This window comes from Phyllobates terribilis, unplaced genomic scaffold (genome assembly GCF_046119375.1).
Source record: "Phyllobates terribilis strain yellow unplaced genomic scaffold, ASM4611937v1 Scaffold_1__5_contigs__length_1240528914, whole genome shotgun sequence".
NCBI lineage: Eukaryota > Metazoa > Chordata > Amphibia > Anura > Dendrobatidae > Phyllobates > Phyllobates terribilis.
The window spans coordinates 1,157,520,820-1,157,546,236 of NW_027362761.1; the positions used below are offsets into that span (position 1 = coordinate 1,157,520,820).

The 25,417-nt window shown below is 45.3% G+C and overlaps 1 protein-coding gene across 4 annotated transcripts in view; it reads right to left on the reverse strand.

Annotated features, from left to right (window-relative positions):
- LOC141162527 (cilia- and flagella-associated protein 99-like) overlaps positions 1 to 25,417 on the reverse strand; it is an 89,996-nt gene that overhangs the window by 45,740 nt on the left and 18,839 nt on the right. For all 4 annotated transcript variants that reach the window (XM_073648749.1, XM_073648724.1, XM_073648732.1 and 1 more), the window contains 3 exons: positions 15,098 to 15,242; positions 13,993 to 14,087; positions 7,889 to 8,001 (listed from right to left, as the gene is read on the reverse strand). In XM_073648749.1, the coding sequence (XP_073504850.1) occupies positions 7,889 to 8,001; positions 13,993 to 14,087; positions 15,098 to 15,242 (353 nt within the window). The remainder of the gene's footprint in view (positions 1 to 7,888; positions 8,002 to 13,992; positions 14,088 to 15,097; positions 15,243 to 25,417) is intronic.

Below are 25,417 nucleotides of genomic sequence, written 5' to 3' on the forward strand. Positions count from 1 at the left end.
TATGGAGGACTATGTAGGGCCATTATACTGTATAGAGGACTATGTAGGGCCATTATACTGTATGGAGGACTATGTGGGGCCATTATACTGTATGGAGGACTATGTGGGCCCATTATTCAGTATGGAGGACTATGTGGGCCCATTATTCTGTATGGAGGACTATGTGGGGCCATTATACTGTATGGAGGACTATGTGGGGCCATTATACTGTATGGAGGACTATGTGGGGCCATTATACTGTATGGAGGACTATGTGGGGCCATTATTCTGTATGGAGGACTATGTGGGGCCATTATTCTGTATGGAGGACTATGTGGGGCCATTATACTGTATGGAGGACTATGTAGGGCCATTGTACTGTATGGAGGACTATGTGGGCCCATTATACTGTACGGAGGACTATGTGGGCCCATTATACTGTATGGAGGACTATGTGGGCCCATTATTCTGTATGGAGGACTATGTGGGCCCATTATACTGTATGGAGGACTATGTGGGCCCATTATACTGTATGGAGGACTATGTGGGGCCCATTATACTGTATGGAGGACTATGTGGGCCCATTATACTGTATGGAGGACTATGTGGGCCCATTATACTGTATGGAGGACTATGTGGGCCCATTATACTGTATGGAGGACTATGTGGGCCCATTATACTGTATGGAGGACTATGTGGGCCCATTATACTGTATGGATGACTATGTGGGGCCATTATTCTGTATGGAGGACTATGTGGGCCCATTATACTGTATGGAGGACTATGTGGGGCCATTATACTGTATGGAGGACTATGTGGGGCCATTATTCTGTATGCAGCACTATGTGGGGCCCATTATTCTGTATGAAGGACTATGTGGAGTCATTATTCTGTATGGAGGACTATGTGGGGCCATTATTATGTATGGATGACTATGTGGGGCCATTATTATGTATAGAGAACTATGTGGGGTCCATTATACTGTATGTATGACTATGTGGGGCCATTATTCTGTATGGAGGACTATGTGGGGCCATTATACTGTATGGAGGACTATGTGGGGCCATTATACTGTATGGAGGACTATGTGGGGCCATTATACTGTATGGAGGACTATGTGGGGCCATTATACTGTATGGAGGACTATGTGGGCCCATTATTCTGTATGGAGGACTATGTGGGGCCCATAATACTGTATGGAGGACTATGTGGGGCCATTATACTGTATGGAGGACTATGTGGGGCGATTATTCTGTATGGAGGTCTATGTGGGGCCCATTATACTGTATGGAGGACTATGTTGGCCCATTATACTATATGGAGGACTATGTGGGGCCATTATTCTGTATGCAGCACTATGTGGGGCCCATTATTTCGTATGGAGGAATTTGTGGGGTCATTATTCTGTATGGAGGACTATGTGGGGCCATTATTCTGTATGGAGGACTATGTGGGGCCATTATTCTGTATGGAGGACTATGTGGGGCCATTATTCTGTATGGAGGACTATGTGGGGCCATTATACTGTATAGAGGACTATGTAGGGCCATTATACTGTATGGAGGACTATGTGGGGCCATTATACTGTATGGAGGACTATGTGGGCCCATTATTCAGTATGGAGGACTATGTGGGCCCATTATTCTGTATGGAGGACTATGTGGGGCCATTATACTGTATGGAGGACTATGTGGGGCCATTATACTGTATGGAGGACTATGTGGGGCCATTATTCTGTATGGAGGAATATGTGGGGCCATTATTCTGTATGGAGGACTATGTGGGGCCATTATACTGTATGGAGGACTATGTGGGGCCATTACTCTGTATGGAGGACTATGTGGGGCCATTATTCTGTATGGAGGACTATGTGGGTCCCATTATTCTGTATAGAGGACTATGTGGGACCCATTATACTGTATGGAGGTCTATGTGGGGCCCATTATACTGTATGGAGGACTATGTGGGGCCATTATTCTGTATGCAGCACTATGTGGGGCCCATTATTCTGTATGGAGGACTATGTGGGGCCATTATTCTGTATGCAGCACTATGTGGGGCCCATTATTTTGTATGGAGGACTATGTGGGCCCATTATACTGTATGGAGGACTATGTGGGCCCATTATACTGTATGGAGGACTATGTGGGGCCATTATACTGTATGGAGGACTATGCGGGGCCATTATTCTGTATGCAGCACTATGTGGGGCCCATTATTTTGTATGGAGGACTATGTGGGCCCATTATACTGTATGGAGGACTATGTGGGCCCATTATACTGTATGGAGGACTATGTGGGGCCATTATTCTGTATGCAGCACTATGTGGGGCCCATTATTCTGTATGGAGGACTATGTGGATTCATTATTCTGTTTGGAGGACTATGTAGGGCCATTATTATGTATGGATGACTATGTGGGGCCATTATTATGTATGGAGAACTATGTGGGGTCCATTATACTGTATGGAGGACTATGTGGGGCCATTATACTGTATGGATGACTATGTGGGGCCATTATACTGTATGGATGACTATGTGGGGCCATTATACTGTATGGAGGACTATGTGGGGCCATTATACTGTATGGAGGACTATGTGGGGCCATTATACTGTATGGAGGACTATGTGGGGCCATTATACTGTATGGAGGACTATGTGGGCCCATTATACTGTATGAAGGACTATGTGGGCCCATTATTCTATATGGAGGACTATGTGGGGCCCATAATACTGTATGGAGGACTATGTGGGGCCATTATACTGTATGGAGGACTATGTGGGGCCATTATTCTGTATGGAGGTCTATGTGGGGCCCATTATACTGTATGGAGGACTATGTGGGCCCATTATACTGTATGGAGGACTATGTGGGCCCATTATACTGTATGGAGGACTATGTGGGGCCATTATTCTGTATGCAGCACTATGTGGGGCCCATTATTTTGTATGGAGGACTATGTGGGCCCATTATACTGTATGGAGGACTATGTGGGCCCATTATACTGTATGGAGGACTATGTGGGGCCATTATTCTGTATGCAGCACTATGTGGGGCCCATTATTCTGTATGGAGGACTATGTGGAGTCATTATTCTGTATGGAGGACTATGTGGGGCCATTATTATGTATGGATGACTATGTGGGGCCATTATTATGTATGGAGAACTATGTGGGGTCCATTATACTGTATGGAGGTCTATGTGGGGCCCATTATACTGTAAGGAGGACTATGTGGGCCCATTATACTGTATGGAGGACTATGTGGGGCCATTATACTGTATGGAGGACTATGTGGGGCGATTATTCTGTATGGAGGTCTATGTGGGGCCCATTATACTGTATGGAGGACTATGTGGGCCCATTATACTATATGGAGGACTATGTGGGGCCATTATTCTGTATGCAGCACTATGTGGGGCCCATTATTTCGTATGGAGGAATTTGTGGGGTCATTATTCTGTATGGAGGACTATGTGGGGCCATTATTCTGTATGGAGGACTATGTGGGGCCATTATTCTGTATGGAGGACTATGTGGGGCCATTATTCTGTATGGAGGACTATGTGGGGCCATTATACTGTATAGAGGACTATGTAGGGCCATTATACTGTATGGAGGACTATGTGGGGCCATTATACTGTATGGAGGACTATGTGGGCCCATTATTCAGTATGGAGGACTATGTGGGCCCATTATTCTGTATGGAGGACTATGTGGGGCCATTATACTGTATGGAGGACTATGTGGGGCCATTATACTGTATGGAGGACTATGTGGGGCCATTATTCTGTATGGAGGAATATGTGGGGCCATTATTCTGTATGGAGGACTATGTGGGGCCATTATACTGTATGGAGGACTATGTGGGGCCATTACTCTGTATGGAGGACTATGTGGGGCCATTATTCTGTATGGAGGACTATGTGGGTCCCATTATTCTGTATAGAGGACTATGTGGGACCCATTATACTGTATGGAGGTCTATGTGGGGCCCATTATACTGTATGGAGGACTATGTGGGGCCATTATTCTGTATGCAGCACTATGTGGGGCCCATTATTCTGTATGGAGGACTATGTGGGGCCATTATTCTGTATGCAGCACTATGTGGGGCCCATTATTTTGTATGGAGGACTATGTGGGCCCATTATACTGTATGGAGGACTATGTGGGCCCATTATACTGTATGGAGGACTATGTGGGGCCATTATACTGTATGGAGGACTATGCGGGGCCATTATTCTTTATGCAGCACTATGTGGGGCCCATTATTTTGTATGGAGGACTATGTGGGCCCATTATACTGTATGGAGGACTATGTGGGCCCATTATACTGTATGGAGGACTATGTGGGGCCATTATTCTGTATGCAGCACTATGTGGGGCCCATTATTCTGTATGGAGGACTATGTGGATTCATTATTCTGTTTGGAGGACTATGTAGGGCCATTATTATGTATGGATGACTATGTGGGGCCATTATTATGTATGGAGAACTATGTGGGGTCCATTATACTGTATGGAGGACTATGTGGGGCCATTATACTGTATGGATGACTATGTGGGGCCATTATACTGTATGGAGGACTATGTGGGGCCATTATACTGTATGGAGGACTATGTGGGGCCATTATACTGTATGGAGGACTATGTGGGGCCATTATACTGTATGGAGGACTATGTGGGCCCATTATACTGTATGAAGGACTATGTGGGCCCATTATTCTATATGGAGGACTATGTGGGGCCCATAATACTGTATGGAGGACTATGTGGGGCCATTATACTGTATGGAGGACTATGTGGGGCCATTATTCTGTATGGAGGTCTATGTGGGGCCCATTATACTGTATGGAGGACTATGTGGGCCCATTATACTGTATGGAGGACTATGTGGGCCCATTATACTGTATGGAGGACTATGTGGGGCCATTATTCTGTATGCAGCACTATGTGGGGCCCATTATTTTGTATGGAGGACTATGTGGGCCCATTATACTGTATGGAGGACTATGTGGGCCCATTATACTGTATGGAGGACTATGTGGGGCCATTATTCTGTATGCAGCACTATGTGGGGCCCATTATTCTGTATGGAGGACTATGTGGAGTCATTATTCTGTATGGAGGACTATGTGGGGCCATTATTATGTATGGATGACTATGTGGGGCCATTATTATGTATGGAGAACTATGTGGGGTCCATTATACTGTATGGAGGTCTATGTGGGGCCCATTATTCTGTATGGAGGACTATGTGGGGCCATTATTCTGTATGGAGGACTATGTGGGGCCATTATTCTGTATGGAGGACTATGTGGGGCCATTATTCTGTATGGAGGACTATGTGGGGCCCATTATACTGTATGGAGGACTATGTGGGCCCATTATACTGTATGGAGGACTATGTGGGCCCATTATTATGTATGCAGCACTATGTGGGGCCATTATACTGTATGGAGGACTATGTGGGGCCATTATACTGTATGGAGGACTATGTGGGGCCATTATACTGTATGGAGGACTATGTGGGGCCATTATACTGTATGGAGGACTATGTGGGGCCATTATTCTGTATGGAGGACCATGTGGGGCCATTATACTGTATAGAGGACTATGTGGGACCATTATACTGTATGGAGGACTATGTGGGGCCCATTATTCTGTAAGGAGGACTATGTGGGGCCCATAATACTGTATGGAGGACTATGTGGGGCCATTATACTGTATGGAGGACTATGTGGGGCCATTATACTGTATGGAGGACTATGTGGGGCCATTATTCTGTATGGAGGACTATGTGGGGCCCATTATACTGTATGGAGGACTATGTGGGCCCATTATTATGTATGCAGCACTATGTGGGGCCATTATACTGTATGGAGGACTATGTGGGGCCATTATACTGTATGGAGGACTATGTGGGGCCATTATACTGTATGGAGGACTATGTGGGGCCATTATACTGTATGGAGGACTATGTGGGGCCATTATTCTGTATGGAGGACCATGTGGGGCCATTATACTGTATAGAGGACTATGTGGGACCATTATACTGTATGGAGGACTATGTGGGGCCCATTATTCTGTAAGGAGGACTATGTGGGGCCCATAATACTGTATGGAGGACTATGTGGGGCCATTATACTGTATGGAGGACTATGTGGGGCCATTATACTGTATGGAGGACTATGTGGGGCCATTATTCTGTATGGAGGACTATGTGGGGCCCATTATTCTGTATGGAGGACTATGTGGGGCCCATTATACTGTATGGAGGTCTATGTGGGGCCCATTATACTGTATGGAGGACTATGTGGGGCCCTTTATTCTGTATGGAGGACTATATGGGGCCCTTTATTCTGTATGGATGACTATATGGGGCCATTATTCTGTATGGAGGACTATGTGGGCCCATTATTCTGTATGGAGGACTATGTGGGGCCATTATTATGTATGGATGACTATGTGGGGCCATTATTATGTATGGAGGACTATGTGGGGTCCATTATACTGTATGGAGGACTATGTGGGGCCATTGTACTGTATGGATGACTATGTGGGGCCATTATTCTGTATGGAGGACTATGTGGGGCCATTATACTGTATGGAGGACTATGTGGGGCCATTATACTGTATGGAGGACTATGTGGGGCCATTATACTGTATGGAGGACTATGTGGGGCCCATTATTCTGTATGGAGGACTATGTGGCGCCATTATTCTGAATAGAGGACTATGTGGGGCCATCATGCTGAATAGAGGACTATGTGTGGCCATTATACTGTATGGAGGACTATGTGGGGCCCATTTTTCTGTATGGAGGACTATGTGGGGCCATTATTCTGTATGGAGGATTATGTGGGGCCCATTATTCTGTATGGAGGACTATGTAGAGCAATTATTCTGTATGGAGGACTATGTGGGGCCCATTATACTGTATGGAGGACTATGTGGGGCCCATTATTCTGTATGGAGGACTGTGTGAGGACAATTAGACTGTATGAAGGATTATGTGGGGCCCATTATTCTGTATGAAGGACTATGTGGAGCCCATTATTCTGTATGAAGGACTATGTGAGGCCCATTATTCTGTATGGAGGACTATGTGGGGCCCATTATACTGTATGAAGGACTATGTGGGGCCCATTATACTGTATGGAGGACTATGTGGAGGCCATTATTCTGTATGGAGGACTATGTGAGGACAATTAGACTGTATGAAGGATTATGTGGGGCCCATTATTCTGTATGAAGGACTATGTGAGGCCCATTATTCTGTATGAAGGACTATGTGAGGCCCATTATTCTGTATGGAGGACTATGAGGGGCCCATTATTCTGTATGAAGGACTATGTGAGGCCCATTATTCTGTATGAAGGACTATGTGGGGCCCATTATTCTGTATGGAGGACTATGTGAGGCCCATTATTCTGTATGAAGGACTATGTGAGGCCCATTATTCTGTATGAAGGACTATGTGAGGCCCATTATTCTGTATGGAGGACTATGTGGGGCCCATTATACTGTATACTGGTTGGCCCGTGACTTTGTGCAAGTTTTTCATTTTGGCCCTTTGTGTGCTTCAGTTTGACATCCCTGTCCTAGGTAGTAGGAGGATTGAAGACTGAGAGCCTATATTAGGTCCCCACAATCGTCAGATCCCTCTATGCCGGCTCTTCCCAGCGCTGCTAGAGGTGATTGACAGGTTTCTCCCACAGTGAGAGGGAGACATATCAATCACCTGCAGCAGCGCTGGGAAGAGCCATCTGGGGACGTCACAGTATATTTTCTCTGAAAGTTTGGGCCGCATGAATCACCTGAAAGGTTCCCTTTACAGGAGCTTGTGTCCCTAATCTGCGCCCAGCCCTTCCTTCCATGCTACAAGAAGATACATTATACTCACTTCAGTAATGGATTAATCCAGTTTTCCTTCACGTAATTTGAATCATAGATCTGACTCCATTCATCTTTTATCCAAGTGCTCAGGTTTAGGACATTAAAGAAAAATCTAAGAAACTGACAAGACAAGTTAATTAGTGGAAGAACACAAGCAACTCATCACCTGTATGGTCAGCATAAGGAGATTATAAATACAATGCATTACTTATCCTGTACTACTCCAGAGCTGCACTCACTATTCTGCTGGTGCAGTCACTGTGCACATACATTACATTACTGATCCTGTACTGATCCTGAGTAACATCCTGTATTATACTCCAGAGCTGCACTCACTATTCTGCTGGTGCAGTCACTGTGTACATACATTACATTACTGATCCTGTACTGATCCGGAGTTACATCCTGTATTATACTCCAGAGCTGCACTCACTATTCTGCTGGTGCAGTCACTGTGTACATACATTACATTACTGATCCTGTACTGATCCTGAGTTACATCCTGTATTATACTCCAGAGCTGCACTCACTATTCTGCTGGTGCAGTCACTGTGCACATACATTACATTACTGATCCTGAGTTACATCCTGTATTATACTTCAGAGCAGCACTCACTATTCTGCTGGTGCAGTCACTGTGTACATACATTACATTACTGATCCTGAGTTACATCCTGTATTATACTTCAGAGCTGCACTCACTATTCTGCTGCAGCAGTCACTATGTACATACATTACATTACTGATCCTGAGTTACATCCTGTATTATACTTCAGAGCAGCACTCACTATTCTGCTGGTGCAGTCACTGTGTACATACATTACATTACTGATCCTGAGTTACATCCTGTATTATACTCCAGAGCTGCACTCACTATTCTGCTGCAGCAGTCACTGTGTACATACATTACATTACTGATCCTGTACTGATCCTGAGTAACATCCTGTATTATACTCCAGAGCTGCACTCACTATTCTGCCGGTGCAGTCACTGTGTACATACATTACATTACTGATCCTGTACTGATCATTAGTTACACCCTGTATTATACTCCAGAGCAGCACTCACTATTCTGCTGGTGCAGTCACTGTGTACATACATTACATTACTGATCCTGAGTTACAGCCTGTATTATACTCCAGAGCTGCACTCACTATTCTGCTGGTGCAGTCACTGTGTACATACATTACATTACTGATCCTGAGTTACATCCTGTATTATACTCCAGAGCTGCACTCACTATTCTGCCGGTACAGTCACTGTGTACATACATTACATTACTGATCCTGTACTGATCCTTAGTTACACCCGTATTATACTCCAGAGCTGCACTCACTATTCTGCCGGTGCAGTCACTGTGTACATACATTACATTACTGATCCTGTACTGATCCTTAGTTACACCCTGTATTATACTCCAGAGCTGCACTCACTATTCTGCCGGTACAGTCACTGTGTACATACATTACATTACTGATCCTGTACTGATCCTTAGTTACATCCTGTATTATACTCCAGAGCTGCACTCACTATTCTGCTGGTGCAGTCACTGTGTACATACATTACATTACTGATCCTTAGTTACACCCTGTATTATACTCCAGAGCTGCACTCACGATTCTGAGTGCATTTACCATGAAGAAATAAAACAACTTTGTAAATAGTGTTCAGTGTTTTGTCATCTATACGGATCTATGTGTGTCCATGGTAACAGACAGCAGATAACCCCGGTGTAGTCTGATCCGACAGTCTCCTTGATTTGTTCCTTACTTCCTGCTACTATAAGAAATGGATGTTAGGAAAAAGTAGTGGAGGAAAGTAACTGAGTGACTGCAGGGTCAGACTACAAAGATTGTGTGTTGTCCTTTACTGTGGAGACACATAGCTCTGCATGGGAGCTGGGACACATTTTTAATAAAGGCTATTTACAAACTATTTTCTTTTTTAAAAGGGAATCTGTCACCAGGTTTGTGCTCCCCTATCTGAGCGCAGCACGATGTGGTTACTCACTTGCTGCTGTTTTGATCAAAAACTGTTTTCTCTGCTGTAGATCTGACAGTGCTGTGAATGCCAAGCCCTGTACAACCCGCCCATTCTCTATGTGCCTGCTGAGTGCCCGCTCCACTCATTCTCTATGTGCCTGCTGAGTGCCCGCTCCACTCATTCTCCATGTCCCTGCCGAGTGCCCGCTCCACTCATTCTCTATGTCCCTGCTGAGTGCCCGCTCCACTCATTCTCTATGTGCCTGCTGAGTGCCCGCTCCACTCATTCTCTATGTGCCTGCTGAGTGCCTGCTCCACTTATTCTCTATGCCCCTTCTGTGTGCCCGCTTCATTCATTCTCTATGTACCTGCTGAGTGCTTGCTCCACTTATCCTCCATGTCCCTGCCGATTGACGGCTCCACTTATTCTCTATGTGCCTGCTGATTGCCGGTTTCACTCATTCTCTATGTGCCTGCTGAGTGCCTCCTCCACTTATCCTCCATGTGCCTGCTGATTGCCAGCTCCACTCATTCTCCATGTGCCTGCTGAAAGCCTCCATTCATTCATTCTCTATGTGCCTACTGAGTGCCCGCTCCATTCATTCATTCTATATGTGCCTGCTGAGTGCCCGCTCCATTCATTCATTCTCTATGTGCCTACTGAGTGCCCGCACCATTCATTCATTCTCTATGTGCCTACTGAGTGCCCGCTCCATTCATTCATTCTATATGTGCCTGCTGAGTGCCCGCTCCATTCATTCATTCTCTATGTGCCTACTGAGTGCCCGCTCCATTCACTCTCTATGTGCCTACTGAGTGCCCGCTCCATTCATTCTCTATGTACCTGCTGAGTGCCTGCTCCACTTATCCTCCATGTCCCTGCTGATTGCCGGCTCCATTCATTCTCTAAGAGCCTGCTGATTGACGGCTCCATTCATTCTCTATGTGCCTGCCGAGTGCCCGCTGCACTTATTCTCTATGTGCCTGCTGAGTGCCCGCTCCATTCATTCTTTATGTGCCTGCTGAGTGCCCGCTCCATTCATTCTTTATGTGCCTGCTGAGTGTCCGCTCCATTCATTCTTTATGTGCCTGCTGAGTGCCCGCTCCATTCATTCTTTATGTGCCTGCTGAGTGCCCGCTCCATTCATTCATTCTCTATGTGCCTGCTGAGTGCCCGCTCCATTCATTCTTTATGTGCCTGCTGAGTGCCCGCTCCATTCATTCTTTATGTGCCTGCTGAGTGCTGCGCTCAGCTTTTTCTGGCAGTCCTAAAGAGAATGAATGGAACAACGGTCGGGCATCTGACCATTTTGTAATGGGGATAAAAGTGCTCCTTCAGGAATAAATTAATATTCGCCGTTCTGCCGATCAGTTCAGGTCCCAGCGGTCGGACCCCCACCTGTCAGGAGGTTCTCTTCTATCTTGTTTTCCCCAGACAGCAGAGTGTACAATGGTCTGAACCCCAGTGCTGAGCCCGATGCTGCAGGCTACTGGCCACATTACAGCAGTGCAGTGGTCACTACGCGAGACCCTAGCTGACTGCGGCACATCCTGGGCAGGATCTGGAATTTACCCTCTTGCACGGCCGGCCTGCGAAGGGATAGTAAATGCAAATTAGGGCATCTGCAGTGTGGGAAGGGAGTTTGCTCTGGGACCCTTAGGACCCCTTAGTTGCCCCCTGACAGCCCACTTGTGAATGCCATGAGGACAGTACATACAAGACCTATTCCTCTTTCTATGGTCATGGTGATTCTGTAGCTCCAGAGGCCTCATATATGTTCCTCTACGGCTGTGGATTTCTGATGGAGCGGCGCTCGGCTTCTGTCAGACGAAAGCTATTTTGGTAGCAAACAAGACTTTCCGAGAGGCAGAGAAATCTAATTATAGGCGGCTAATTTGTGAGCTGCATATGTTCATTACTGTGGAGGTTGTGGTGCGGGGTGTGATGTCACCGGTGAGTGGGACGCATCCCACCTGGGGCGCCAATACTCTCCGCTATTACTACAGAAACAGGTGTGGGAGCGCGCTCTGCTCAGACATCTCCTCCAACGCAACAACCACCACCACTACCACGCCTTTACTGACCGCCATAGCACCCAGAGCGCGAGAAGCCGGAGTACGCGGGCTGCGTATAATACTTCTGTGTAATGGAGGATGCACAGCACACGACAAGCCCAAAGTCATCACTGCAGACACAAGAGGCCTGTGACTACCTCTGTGACTACCATCATCGGGGCCCAAAGGCCAAGCCGCTGATCCGGCCAGGACTGCGGGCCCCTTCAGATCAGAACTGAATCCATAGTATGTAAGGACTTGAATAAAATCTCTACCTATGGCGTCTATAAACCTCACTGTTCTTACCGGCATAAATGACATTAAAGTGAACTTCTATCTTTTAACTCCTTCCTGCTACAGCTAATGATCATTTTTTGCTCTTTGGAGCAAAAGCCATAACTTTTAATTTTTCCATCTACATATGAAGACTTGCTTTTTTTTTTTTTTGCAGGACAAGTTGTAGTTTTGGATGACACCGTTTGTTGTATCATCCAAAAGAAATCCAATTATGGTGAAAAATAAATTATGATTTTATGATGTTCATTGTGCGGTAAAAAGATGACCTTACATTATGATTTTCCAGGTCACTCCGATTATGGAGATATCAAACTTGTATAGTTTTTTTTTTATAATTTAACTGGGGGAAAAAAAATCCGAAATTTGTAAAATAAAATACATAAAAAATATTGTCTTGTGTCGCCATTTTCTAAGACTATGCTATGTGGGGTTCATGCTGTATATAAGAGGCTATGTGGGGGCTCATACTGTATATTGGAGGCTATGTGTGGGCTCATACTGTATATAGCAAGCTATGTGTGGGCTCGTACTGCATATAGGAGGCTATGTGGGGGGCTCGTACTGTATATAGGAGGCTATGTGGGGGCTCATACTGTATATAGGGGGCTATGTGGGGCTCATACGGTATATAGGAGGCTATGTGAGGGGTCCTTACCGTATATAAGGGGCTGTGTGAGGGCTCTTACGGTATATAGGGGCTGTGTGGGGGCTCTTACGGTATATAGGAGGCTATGTGAGGGCTCTTACGGTATATAGGGGCTGTGTGGGGGCTCTTATGGTATATAGGGGCTGTGTGGGGGCTCTTACGGTATATAGGAGGCTATGTGGGGGCTCTTACAGTATACAGGGGCTCTGTGGGGACTCATACTGTATATATGGGGAAAGCTGTCTGCAGGCTCATACAGCATATAGGGGGGATGTCAGCATACTTAATTCTGCTCAATATTTAGTGATACAACATTAATATAAAATAATTATTAATATATTGATATTAATATTGAGCAGAATTAATTTCAGCCTATTGGTTTGGCCTCCACAACAGTCATGCTCTCATGTGGCCTCTTGGGAAAATTAATTGCCCACCCCTGTTTTATATGATACCATTTGGGGTACATACCTCATTTTGATCACTCTTTATTTTATTTTTTTAGCAACATGTGGAGACCAACAGCAGCAATTCTGGCATTTCATTTTTTTTTCTCTTTACGATATTTACCATTCGGAGTCGGATTAATTAATTTTTTTACTTTGATAGATTAGACATTTACGGATGCGACAATACCAAATGTTTATTTTTTAAATTCTTGAACTGGGAAAACTTTTTTTTTAATTCAAACTTTTATGTATTTTTAAAAAAAATTTAAAACGGTTAAGCGGCATCGATGGGGGCTCACACTGGACCCACTAACTATGTAGTGACCATTATATTCACTGATACACCAAAACTGTAAAAACAAAACCCCAAAAACTACATTGAAATTGTTTTTTCACTCAACTTGGAATTAATTCTTGATTTTTCAGTACATTATATGGTAAATTAAATGCTGTCGATCAAGACTACAAGCCGTCCCGCAGATAACAAGCCAACATACGGCTGTGACGACGGAAGAATAAGAAAGTTATAAAAGAAGTGGAGGAAAAAATAAAAGTGCAAAAATAAAATTTGGCGGCAGTGGAAAAAATATATAATAATAATAGCAATAATATTAAAATAAAACGTTTTATGCTTTTGATTTTTTAGAAGTTAGGAAACTAATGGTCCATATAGGGGGTATACCTTGCCCATCTTGGTGAAATCTTGGCATTTGATGATTCTACCAAAGGTCTGAAGACCTAAATCTCCAATCCTAAATATGGCTATGTAACTGATCACTGCAAAAAAAAAAGAAAGAAACAGTATTAATAAGCATCAATAATAATAATACACTCTGGTCAGTGTGCTATAGACGAGAACGCATGATGTCCTTCTGGACATCTGTCAAGTCAGCAGTCTTCCCCATGATTGTGGAGCCTACTGAAACAGACAAAGGGACCTTTTTAAACGCGTAGAAAGCCTTTGCAGATGTGTTTTGTTAATTATTCTAATTTACTGAGATAATGACTTTTGTGTTGTCATTGGCTGTAAGCCATAATCATCAACATTAACAGAAATAAACACTTGGAATAGATCACTCTGTAATGACTCTATATAATAGATCACTCTGTGTGTAATGACTCTATATAATAGATCCCTCTGTGTGTAATGACTCTATATAATAGATCCCTCTGTGTGTAATGACTCTATATAATAGATCCCTCTGTGTGTAATGACTCTATATAATAGATCCCTCTGTGTGTAATGACTCTATATAATAGATCGCTCTGTGTGTAATGACTCTATATAATAGATCCCTCTGTGTGTAATGACTCTATATAATAGATCCCTCTGTGTGTAATGACTCTATATAATAGATCACTCTGTAATGACTCTATATAATATAGGAGTTTCACTTTTTGTATTGAAGAACTGAAATAAAGTTACTTTTTGATGATATTCTAATTTAGAGAGATGCACCTGTATATATAAACTTGAGGGTAGCCACACGGGTAAGCGGTTAACCCACTGAATGGGGCTATTCACCATGTGAATCCGCAGCGGTGCAAACCGAAAATCCACGGCAGAAATCTGAGGTTCAGTTTTTGATTTCTGCTGCTGATTTTCTTTCATATCAGTTCAGCGTTCTAAGCGGAATATCAAAATGTCTCCAAAGATTTCCCTGATTTTCGGGTCATCACATCACGGTACATTTAATCTTTCCCACCCATCAATGTAGATCTTTCCACCCCTTTCCTGCACCAAGTTGACCCGTTGTTCACTTTCATAGCTGGGAGCTCCTACTTACCAGCAAACAAAGACCGCACTGACAGTAGATAATGCTTCCCGTCCCGGGCATAGAAAGCTCGGACAACAACGTCCAGGAGATTTTTATATTGAACACATCCACAAAGAACGTCAAGGACAAACTGTTCTTCTTCATCATTAAGAATCTAGGAGAGAAAAGGCAGGAAATCTACAGGTGGATGAACTATAGATACAAGAGAAATGTATCGGGACTAATGATAGAAGGAACGTGCTTAACACTAAACATTCTGTCAGCAGATTTCACAATACAAAACTGCATACATTTGTAAACAGATCTTTTAGACCTGATGAGGCTGGTGTACTTACAGTGATAATGCGTGACAGAATGGCTGTACAATACTTTTTGAATGTTTAAACTCAATTTCCTTATTTGATTGTCAGCTTCTCAATGTCCCTCTCCTTCTTGTTATGAATCTCTGCCCACCTAGCCCTACTGCCAGCTCCTCAGTGTTCCTCCTACCTGCTGTTGCTGAATTTCGATGAATCAAGCTTCATTGACAGCTCTTCAGTGCCTCTCCTCCCTGCTGCTACTGCTGAATCTCCGAGTATCAGGCCTGATTGAGAGCTCCTCAGTGCCTGTCCTCCCTGCTGCTACTGCTGAATCTCCGAGTATCAGGCCTGATTGAGAGCTCCTCAGTGCCCCTCCTCCCTGCTGCTGAATCTCCACCCAAATGACATTGTGCTGTCCTCCTACCTGCTGTTGAGACCTCACACTGCTCAGTACAAGCTGCAGCTGACAGGCTCGGTGGGTGGAGACGGAATACACGTTGACTCATCAGTTCTGTTATACTTTGGCTGGACTCATAAAATGCTCATAGTAATATTAGGATTATACAGCCATTAAGACATGGATTTTCATAGTAAGTACACTAGTCTCAACAGGATATATATTTATATTGTATGAATCTTTCACTGCCCCTCATAAAGAGTGCGCCTAAGGTGACAATTTAAAACAATTATATAGTTGAGCTACTAATAGCGTAGTTAATAAAATATCAATTTGCGGTGGTCTGACTACAAGGTATTAGATAATGGGTCGATTCTTCACGACTAGCACACGCTCATGCTACGCCGGTCTTGACGGAGTACAAGAAGCACCATATTCATTAAGAGGTACACGCCATTTTAATTGAGTTTAATGCATGAAGCATGAAAAACGCTGTGTCAGTCTTCACTTAGTTCCGTCATTCTATTCTTAGTCCAGGAAGATTGAGCTGACTAATTTCACCAAGTACTGATTACCATCATCTGTGTGAATACAATCAGCGAGGTCAACAGGGAAACCTCTGCACATATACGTCATTGTGATTTCAAGGCAAATTATCCCCTGAAGTTGGACGCCGGTCCTGCAGCATTCATGACGAGACGCACGAGGAAATATTATTAATCACAAGGCAAATGAACAGAGGTTTCCTTCTTCACTAAACGCCCCATAAAAAAGTCTTAAAATTAGGTAACTACAACCTTGGATGGAGAACAACGCCTGGCAAATGACAGCGCGTCATTATATATCAATAAAAAACTAGGCCTTACTGCAAAAGCAGTGAGAGAAAAAGTAAGTACACCCTTACTGCCTTTGTAGTAACTTAGCCGGGTCCTACTAATCAAATGCTCTTGATGAATTGTTTTTCAGCAAGTGTGACCGCTATAAGTGTGACCGCTATATGTGTGACCGCTATAAGTGTGACCGCTATAAGTGTGACCGGTATAAGTGTGACCGCTATACGTGGGACCGCTATACGTGGGACCGCTATACGTGGGACCGCTATAAGTGGGACCGCTATAAGTGGGACCGCTGTAAGTGTGACCGCTATAAGTGTGACCGCTGTAAGTGTGACCGCTATAAGTGTGACCGCTATAAGTGTGACCGCTATATGTGTGACCGCTATATGTGTGACCGCTGTAAGTGTGACCGCTGTAAGTGTGACCGCTGTAAGTGTGACCGGTATAAGTGTGACCGCTGTAAGTGTGACCGCTATAAGTGTGACCGCTATAAGTGTGACCGCTATAAGTGTGACCGCTATAAGTGTGACCGCTATATGTGTGACCGCTATATGTGTGACCGCTGTATGTGTGACCGCTGTAAGTGTGACCGCTATAAGTGTGACCGCTATAAGTGTGACCGCTATAAGTGTGACCGCTATAAGTGTGACCGCTATAAGTGTGACCGCTATAAATGTGACCGCTATAAGTGTGACCGCTATAAGTGTGACCGCTGTAAGTGTGACCGCTATAAGTGTGACCGCTATAAGTGTGACCGCTATAAGTGTGACCGCTATAAGTGTGACCGCTGTAAGTGTGACCGCTATAAGTGTGACCGCTGTAAGTGTGACCGCTGTAAGTGTGACCGCTGTAAGTGTGACCGCTATAAGTGTGACCGCTATATGTGTGACCGCTATATGTGTGACCGCTATAAGTGTGACCGCTATAAGTGTGACCGCTATAAGTGTGACCGCTATAAGTGTGACCGCTATAAGTGTGACCGCTATAAGTGTGACCGCTATAAGTGTGACCGGTATAAGTGTGACCGCTATAAATGTGACCGCTATAAGTGTGACCGCTATAAGTGTGACCGCTGTAAGTGTGACCGCTATAAGTGTGACCGCTATAAGTGTGACCGCTATAAGTGTGACCGCTGTAAGTGTGACCGCTATAAGTGTGACCGCTATAAGTGTGACCGCTATAAGTGTGACCGCTGTAAGTGTGACCGCTGTAAGTGTGACCGCTATATGTGTGACCGCTATAAGTGTGACCGCTATATGTGTGACCGCTATAAGTGTGACCGCTATAAGTGTGACCGCTATAAGTGTGACCGCTATAAGTGTGACCGCTATAAGTGTGAGCGCTATAAGTGTGACCGCTATAAGTGTGAGCGCTATAAGTGTGAGCGCTATAAGTGTGACCGCTATAAGTGTGACCGCTATAAGTGTGACCGCTATAAGTGTGACCGCTATAAGTGTGACCGCTATAAGTGTGACCGCTATATGTGTGACCGCTATAAGTGTGACCGCTATATGTGTGACCGCTATAAGTGTGACCGCTATAAGTGTGACCGCTATAAGTGTGACCGCTGTAAGTGTGACCGCTGTAAGTGTGACCGCTATAAGTGTGACCGCAATAAGTGTGACCGCTATAAGTGTGACCGCTATAAGTGTGACCGCTGTAAGTGTGACCGCTGTAAGTGTGACCGCTATAAGTGTGACCGCTATAAGTGTGACCGCTATAAGTGTGACCGCTATAAGTGTGACCGCTATAAGTGTGACCGCTGTAAGTGTGACCGCTGTAAGTGTGACCGCTGTAAGTGTGACCGCTATAAGTGTGACCGCTATAAGTGTGACCGCTATAAGTGTGACCGCTATATGTGTGACCGCTATAAGTGTGACCGCTATAAGTGTGACCGCTATAAGTGTGACCGCTATAAGTGTGACCGCTGTAAGTGTGACCGCTGTAAGTGTGACCGCTATAAGTGTGACCGGTATAAGTGTGACCGCTATAAGTGTGATCGCTGTAAGTGTGACCGGTATAACAGCAGAAGTTCTGGCAGTTTGCTGGTCTGGAGCATTCAGGCCTGTGCTATTCTCAAGTATGAAAGTTACTTTCCATCCAAAAGATCGGGGATAACTAAGACCCTTTCCCACCAGCCGTTCCCACTCTCGGGCCCATGTATACAGCGGAGCAATCAGATAAACATCAAGTAATACAATGTGCATCGGGCTGTGTATAAGGAGTGTAAATGAGCGCTGATTGAGGATTGGCGCTCGTTACGAGTAGACCACGGCGGGGGGAAATTCCACGGGAGACCACTGACTAATGAGAGCTGACGCCACGGCGTACGGCGAGCACATCACTCACTTCTTCAATCCTGGATTAAAACTTTGACATCCGAAATGCTCAGAATCTCTCGGAGGCAGCGGAGGAATCAGATGTTCATCGGGATTTCAGTTACATTTCTGGATTTGCCGGAGACAGATTTATGATTCCAAATGACATCTGTCTGACATTGTAATATCAGATCTGCAGCTCTGGAGCTCGCGGGAAGTGAGACGAGCGCGCAGGCTTCAAGTGCGCAATTAAATGCCTCATTATGAATGTCACTCCACCGCTGGCAGATATACAAAAGCCTTCTGTAAAATGATTAAGACGTCTCGCAGGAGCAATTAGAATATTTCTTCTGCTCTGACAGTTGTTAGATTGCTGGAAACCAGGATCATGCTGTGCATGGAGGTCGGACCCCCTACATACTACATACTTGTATATACAGAGAGACGCATGCCTGGTGGACGTTGGGGATCATGCTGTGCATGGAGGCCGGACCCCCTACATACCACATACTTGTATATACAGAGAGACGCATGCCTGGTGGACGTTGGGGATCATGCTGTGCATTGAGGTCGGACCCCCTACATACCACATACTTGTATATACAGAGAGACGCATGCCTGGTGGACGTTGGGGATCATACTGTGCATGGAGGTCGGACCCCCTACATACCACATACTTGTATATACAGAGAGACGCATGCCTGGTGGACGTTGGGGATCATGCTGTGCATGGAGGTCGGACCCCCTACATACCACATACTTGTATATACAGAGAGACGCATGCCTGGTGGACGTTGGGGATCATGCTGTGCATGGAGGTCGGACCCCCTACATACCACATACTTGTATATACAGAGAGACGCATGCCTGGTGGACGTTGGGGATCATGCTGTGCATGGAGGCCGGACCCCCTACATACCACATACTTGTATATACAGAGAGACGCATGCCTGGTGGACGTTGGGGATCATGCTGTGCATGGAGGTCGGACCCCCTACATACCACATACTTGTATATACAGAGAGACGCATGCCTGGTGGACGTTGGGGATCATGCTGTGCATGGAGGTCGGACCCCCTACATACCACATACGTGTATATACAGAGAGACGCATGCCTGGTGGACGTTGGGGATCATGCTGTGCATTGAGGTCGGACCCCCTACATACCGCATACTTGTATATACAGAGAGACGCATGCCTGGTGGACGTTGGGGATCATGCTGTGCATGGAGGTCGGACCCCCTACATACCACATACTTGTATATACAGAGAGACGCATGCCTGGTGGACGTTGGGGATCATGCTGTGCATTGAGGTCGGACCCCCTACATACCGCATACTTGTATATACAGAGAGACGCATGCCTGGTGGACGTTGGGGGATCATGCTGTGCATTGAGGTCGGACCCCCTACATACCACATACTTGTATATACAGAGAGACGCATGCCTGGTGGACGTTGGGGATCATGCGGTGCATGGAGGTTGGACCCCCTACATACCACATACTTGTATATACAGAGAGACGCATGCCTGGTGGACGTTGGATGCATCTACATTCTCATGCTGCATTTCTAGCAGCAGCAGCAGAAATGCCACATCGGTATTTAATACATTTGTTTTTTTGTGATAATGGCATTATTTTGATTGGTCAGGAGACGGGGGTCCTGAGAAAAGTGTAGGGGCGCCCGTATTATCCTGCATAGGCTCAATAGAAAGTCCAAAGATCTGTATAACACCGCTCATGATCTGAGGATGAATTGCTTTTTCCTTTGACCAGCTATAGGTGCCAAGTACCTGAATACTCAGGCGGCGTCCTGCTGCCTGAGCCTTCCTGTAAAGCCACGGAGCATGATGTCAAAGGAGCGTGCCGGCTTACCATAAAAATACTTTGCACTCAAGAAAAATGTGATTCAAGGTGTTTTATTCATAAGTGTAATCCACAGACAAAAGCATAACGTTTCGGTCCAATCTTTGACCTTCATCAGATGCACCAATTGTGGTGGAAAACACAAAGAAAATGAATCAGCATCTTCCTGGAGCCATTCCTACAGTGATGCTCTGCCATACCAGGGCTCTTTTTATTTTGCCTTGTACTTCAGCTTCCACGGCAATTGGTACATCCGATTTGGCCGAAACGTTATGCTTTTGTCTGTTAGTTGAACACCTTGAATAACATTTTTCCTGAGTGCCAAGTTTTTCTGTTGAAAGTTGGCGTACGCTCTTGTGGCATGATACTGCCTGGCTTTACATGCCGACTCAGGAAACCGCAGGCAAGCAGGGATGTCAGGAAACCGCAGGCAAGCAGAGGACGTCAGGAAACCGCAGGCAAGCAGAGGACGTCAGGAAACCGCAGGCAAGCAGAGGACGTCAGGAAACCGCAGGCAAGCAGAGGAAGTCAGGAAACCGCAGGCAGGCAGAGGACGTCAGGAAACCGCAGACAAGCAAAGGACGACAGGAAACAGAAGGCAAGCAGAGGATGTCAAAAATCGCAGGCAAGCAGGGACGTCAATAAACCGCAGGCAAGCAGAGGACGACAGGAAACCGCCAGCAAGCAGAGGACGTCAAGAAACCACAGGCAAGCAGAGACGTCAGGAAACCGCAGGCAAGCAGGGACCTCAGGAAACCGCAGGCAAACAGGTGGAGTGCAGGAAACCGCAGGCAAACAGGTGGAATGCAGGAAACTGCAAGCAGGCGGACGACTTCAGGAAAACGCAGCCAAGTAGATGGAGATCAGGAAACTGCAGGCAGGTGGCGTTCAGAAAACCACAAGTAGGCGGAGTACTTTTGGAAACCGTAGGCAAGCAGGTGGAGTGCAGGAGACTGCAGGCATTTAGCAGTAACCCTCTGGAGTAACGGGAAAGTCAGCAACTGAAGCCGTACACAGCCAGGAAGACGTCCTGAAAACAACAAGTGTACACAGAGAAGAGGTCCAGAAGACCCAGGGACAGGTAGCCAGCAGAACTCCGGAGTCACTAAAAGCTGCAGACAAGTAGGAAGAAGCACTAAAAGCTGCTGATCTACAGGAGACGTCCTCCAGCCCGCACCTAGATTGCTGTGCACACACAAACTGCAAGTCTAGTCTGCAGAAATTACTTTATTCTGCAGTTCAGTGAGGGTTTGGTTGATGGCCTATACTAACGGTGGCCATATACATTAAATGAATCACAGCCATGCATGCTGATTTTAGCAAGACCAATGTATGTGGGGGGCCTTCAGACTTTTCTCATCATTTTGGGTTAATGAAGGATTGGGCATGCTGGACGTGAACCTGTATGACTGTTTTATTATTAATGCAGATAAACCATCAGAGGCGTCTAGCAATGGCCGCCTTCCTTTAGAGAATACATGAAGCTCGGCTCAGTATACAGTACAGACCAAAAGTTTGGACACACCTTCTCATTTAAAGATTTTCCTGTATTTTCATGACTATGAAAATTGTACATTCACACTGAAGGCATCAAAACTATGAATTAACACATGTGGAATTATATACTTAACAAAAAAGTGTGAAAAAACTGAAACTATGTCTTATATTCTAGGTTCTTCAAAGTAGCCATCGTTTGCTTTGATGACTGCTTTGCACACTCTTGGCATTCTCTTGATGAGCTTCAAGAGGTAGTCACCGGAAATGGTTTTCACTTCACAGGTGTGGCCTGCCAGGTTTAATAAGTGGGATTTCTTGCCTTATAAATGGGGTTGGGACCATCAGTTGTGTTGTGCAGAAGTCAGGTGGATACACAGCTGATAGTCCTACTGAATAGACTGTTAGTTGCTTTTTTCTTTCCATAATACAAATTATGGTCTGTACTGTATGTGTACATGGAAGTCAGGAGGGATAACTTTTGGCCAATCAAGCATTCAACCAACAGTGTCACTGATGTATCAGGTTTGACAGTCGTTCTGGATCCAGCTGTAGAAGGTCGCTGCGCTTGGCTTTTCAGACACCTTCTTGATCCTTTCATCTCTGGAGTGTAGTGGTATGCTTCTTTCGCTAGGACCCATCTTCTGCTGCTAATTGACACACCCTTGCTTGATACAGAAAAACCCTCATTGCCTCCAGAGAGTCACCGGTGATAGTACTATTTCCCCTGCTCAGGCCTGGGGTACTAGCAGTCGGCTAGTGTCTTCTTGAAGTTTCTTGGTGGATTATTGTCGTCTTCTCTCTGGTGTCCTCTCAAGCTAAGAGTATCCCCTTGTCTGTTTCCCTTGTTTGTCTTTAGTTGCAGTGGGGCTGACTGGTGCTCACCCCCCCTCCCTACCTAGGGCCTATCGCTAGGGGCAGTCAGGGATTAGGCTTCCTGCTCGGCGATAGATGCGGAACCTATTTAGGGACGATAGGGGAGTCAGGGTGTTGTAAGCTCTGCCTAGGGGTCTCCACTCTCCCTTTCCCTAGTTGCTGGCCTTCTCCCCCTTTTCCCATCATCATACACTTGGTCCTTCTCTCACCTAGCATGACAAAGAGCTAACTGAAGTAGAAGTCATCAATATAAAATCACGGAAAAGCCCTTTAAATACTAACTGGTAATACCAATACTCAATTATAGCATTTATTCTGGATAAAACCTAAGAAACAAAATGCAATTTAAGTAAACTGTGCTATCTAACTTGTTAGGCCACGGCCCCACTATCAGTATTTGATCAGTCTTTTTTCTCAGGAGTGGGAGCCAAAACCAGGAGTGGGTGATGAATGCAGAATTGGTGACTTGTTTCTATTTTACCTTTTCTCTGATTGTTCCTCACCTGGTTTTGGTTCCCACTCCTGAGATAAAATACTGACCGAATACTGACCAAATACTGATAGTGGGGCCGTAACTCTGCCTGTTGCAATTCATCAGTGTTAGCAGAGACACTGAGACAAATGACAGGAAGCTGGGAGCGAGTCTTTGTGTCTCGGCTCCTGCTCTCCCGTCTGTGAAACTGCAGATAGTCATGAGAGACGTAGGGTTTACTCTAAGGCTGTGTGCCCACGATGCGAATTTAATGCGTTTCCGCCGCGAAAACGCATTAAAAACGCTTGTTAAGTTGTCTGCCATGTTTCCCAATGATAATCCGCATGTGCTGTGCACATGCTGCGCAAATTTCCGCTGCTGATTATCATTGCGGAAAAATCCGCAGCACAACCATTTCTTGTGCGTAATCGCGGCAAAATCGCCGCCATTGACTTGCATTGAACCGCATAACATCCGTATGTATACATGTCTGTATGCGGATGTTATGAGTTTCAATGCGCGGATGGTACCCAGGTCTGGAGAAGAGGAGACTCTCATCCGACCCGGGTACCATTAGTAAAAAAAGAATTAAAAAGTAAAAAAAAAAACATTATACGTACCTATCCGGTGGCCCCCGGTCTCCTCTCCGATGGCATCCTCTGTCCTCGGCGTCCCGCAGTGTTCTGAAGGGACCTGCATTGACGTCATTTAGTCATGTGATGGTCACGCGACCGCTGACGTCGGCGGTCGCGTGACCTGTCAGCTGACTAAATGACGTCATGGAAGGTCCTTTCAGAACACGGACGCCGAGGACAGACAATTGATGCTGCATTTAAAGCAGCATAAGTTGGTCACACACTATATATGCCGGTCGCATGGATTAATATTGTGTGACCAACTTGTCAAGCACTTTTCCAAGTGATGCTCAAAATTGCTTGGTAAAGCGCTTGAAAAAACGCATGCAGAAATGCTTAAAAAACGCTTCTCCCTGGCAGAAAAAAGCATGTACAAACCACATGTGTTTTTTCTGCCAGGGAGAGGCAGAAACTCTCAGGAAAAATCCACATCAATTCTGTATCGTGGGCACATAGCCTGGGGGCAAAGCAGGTATCAGGCACAATGCATGCTCAGAAGTGAGAAAAAGGAAGTCCCAGGATCTAAAGTGCTGGTAGAATGCTGATGATGACAAACTGACCACAAAAAAAAAGAGTGGATGGCAACTTACAGAGTATAAGAACTGGGGTAGATCCTGGACATATTAGACCGGTATGACAACAAAAATAAATTTTAACTCCTTGGTGATGAGGGCAGCAAGACTGTGCATTTTTGCACGTCTTGTGTGAAGGGATAAGGAACGATAGTCAGCCTCATTTTTAATGGAATGTTTAGGAGTGTAATTTTCATTACCACATAGCATTGTTGAAACCAAAGGTAATTTATGTGTATTTTCCCTTATCAATAAGTCATTAATAATATCTACAGTCCCTTTACCTTCAGCTTCTCACAGTAATTAAAACAGAAGCAGAACCAGTATCAAAGGACAGCAGAACACGAGGCTGCCCAAAACTGGAGGTCCCCTTCCATGCATTACATTAATGGGGGTTGCATCTAATAGTCACACTCCATAGAGTCAATGATCTGCTAACCTGAGAAATCTCTGTGTGGAAGGACCTGGAGGGGCTGTAGTGAAGCTTCTCCTTTTTTGGCAACGTCTTTGCGTTGGATTACACAGATGAAAGCAGGCATAAAACAGTGAGTCAGGTCAGAG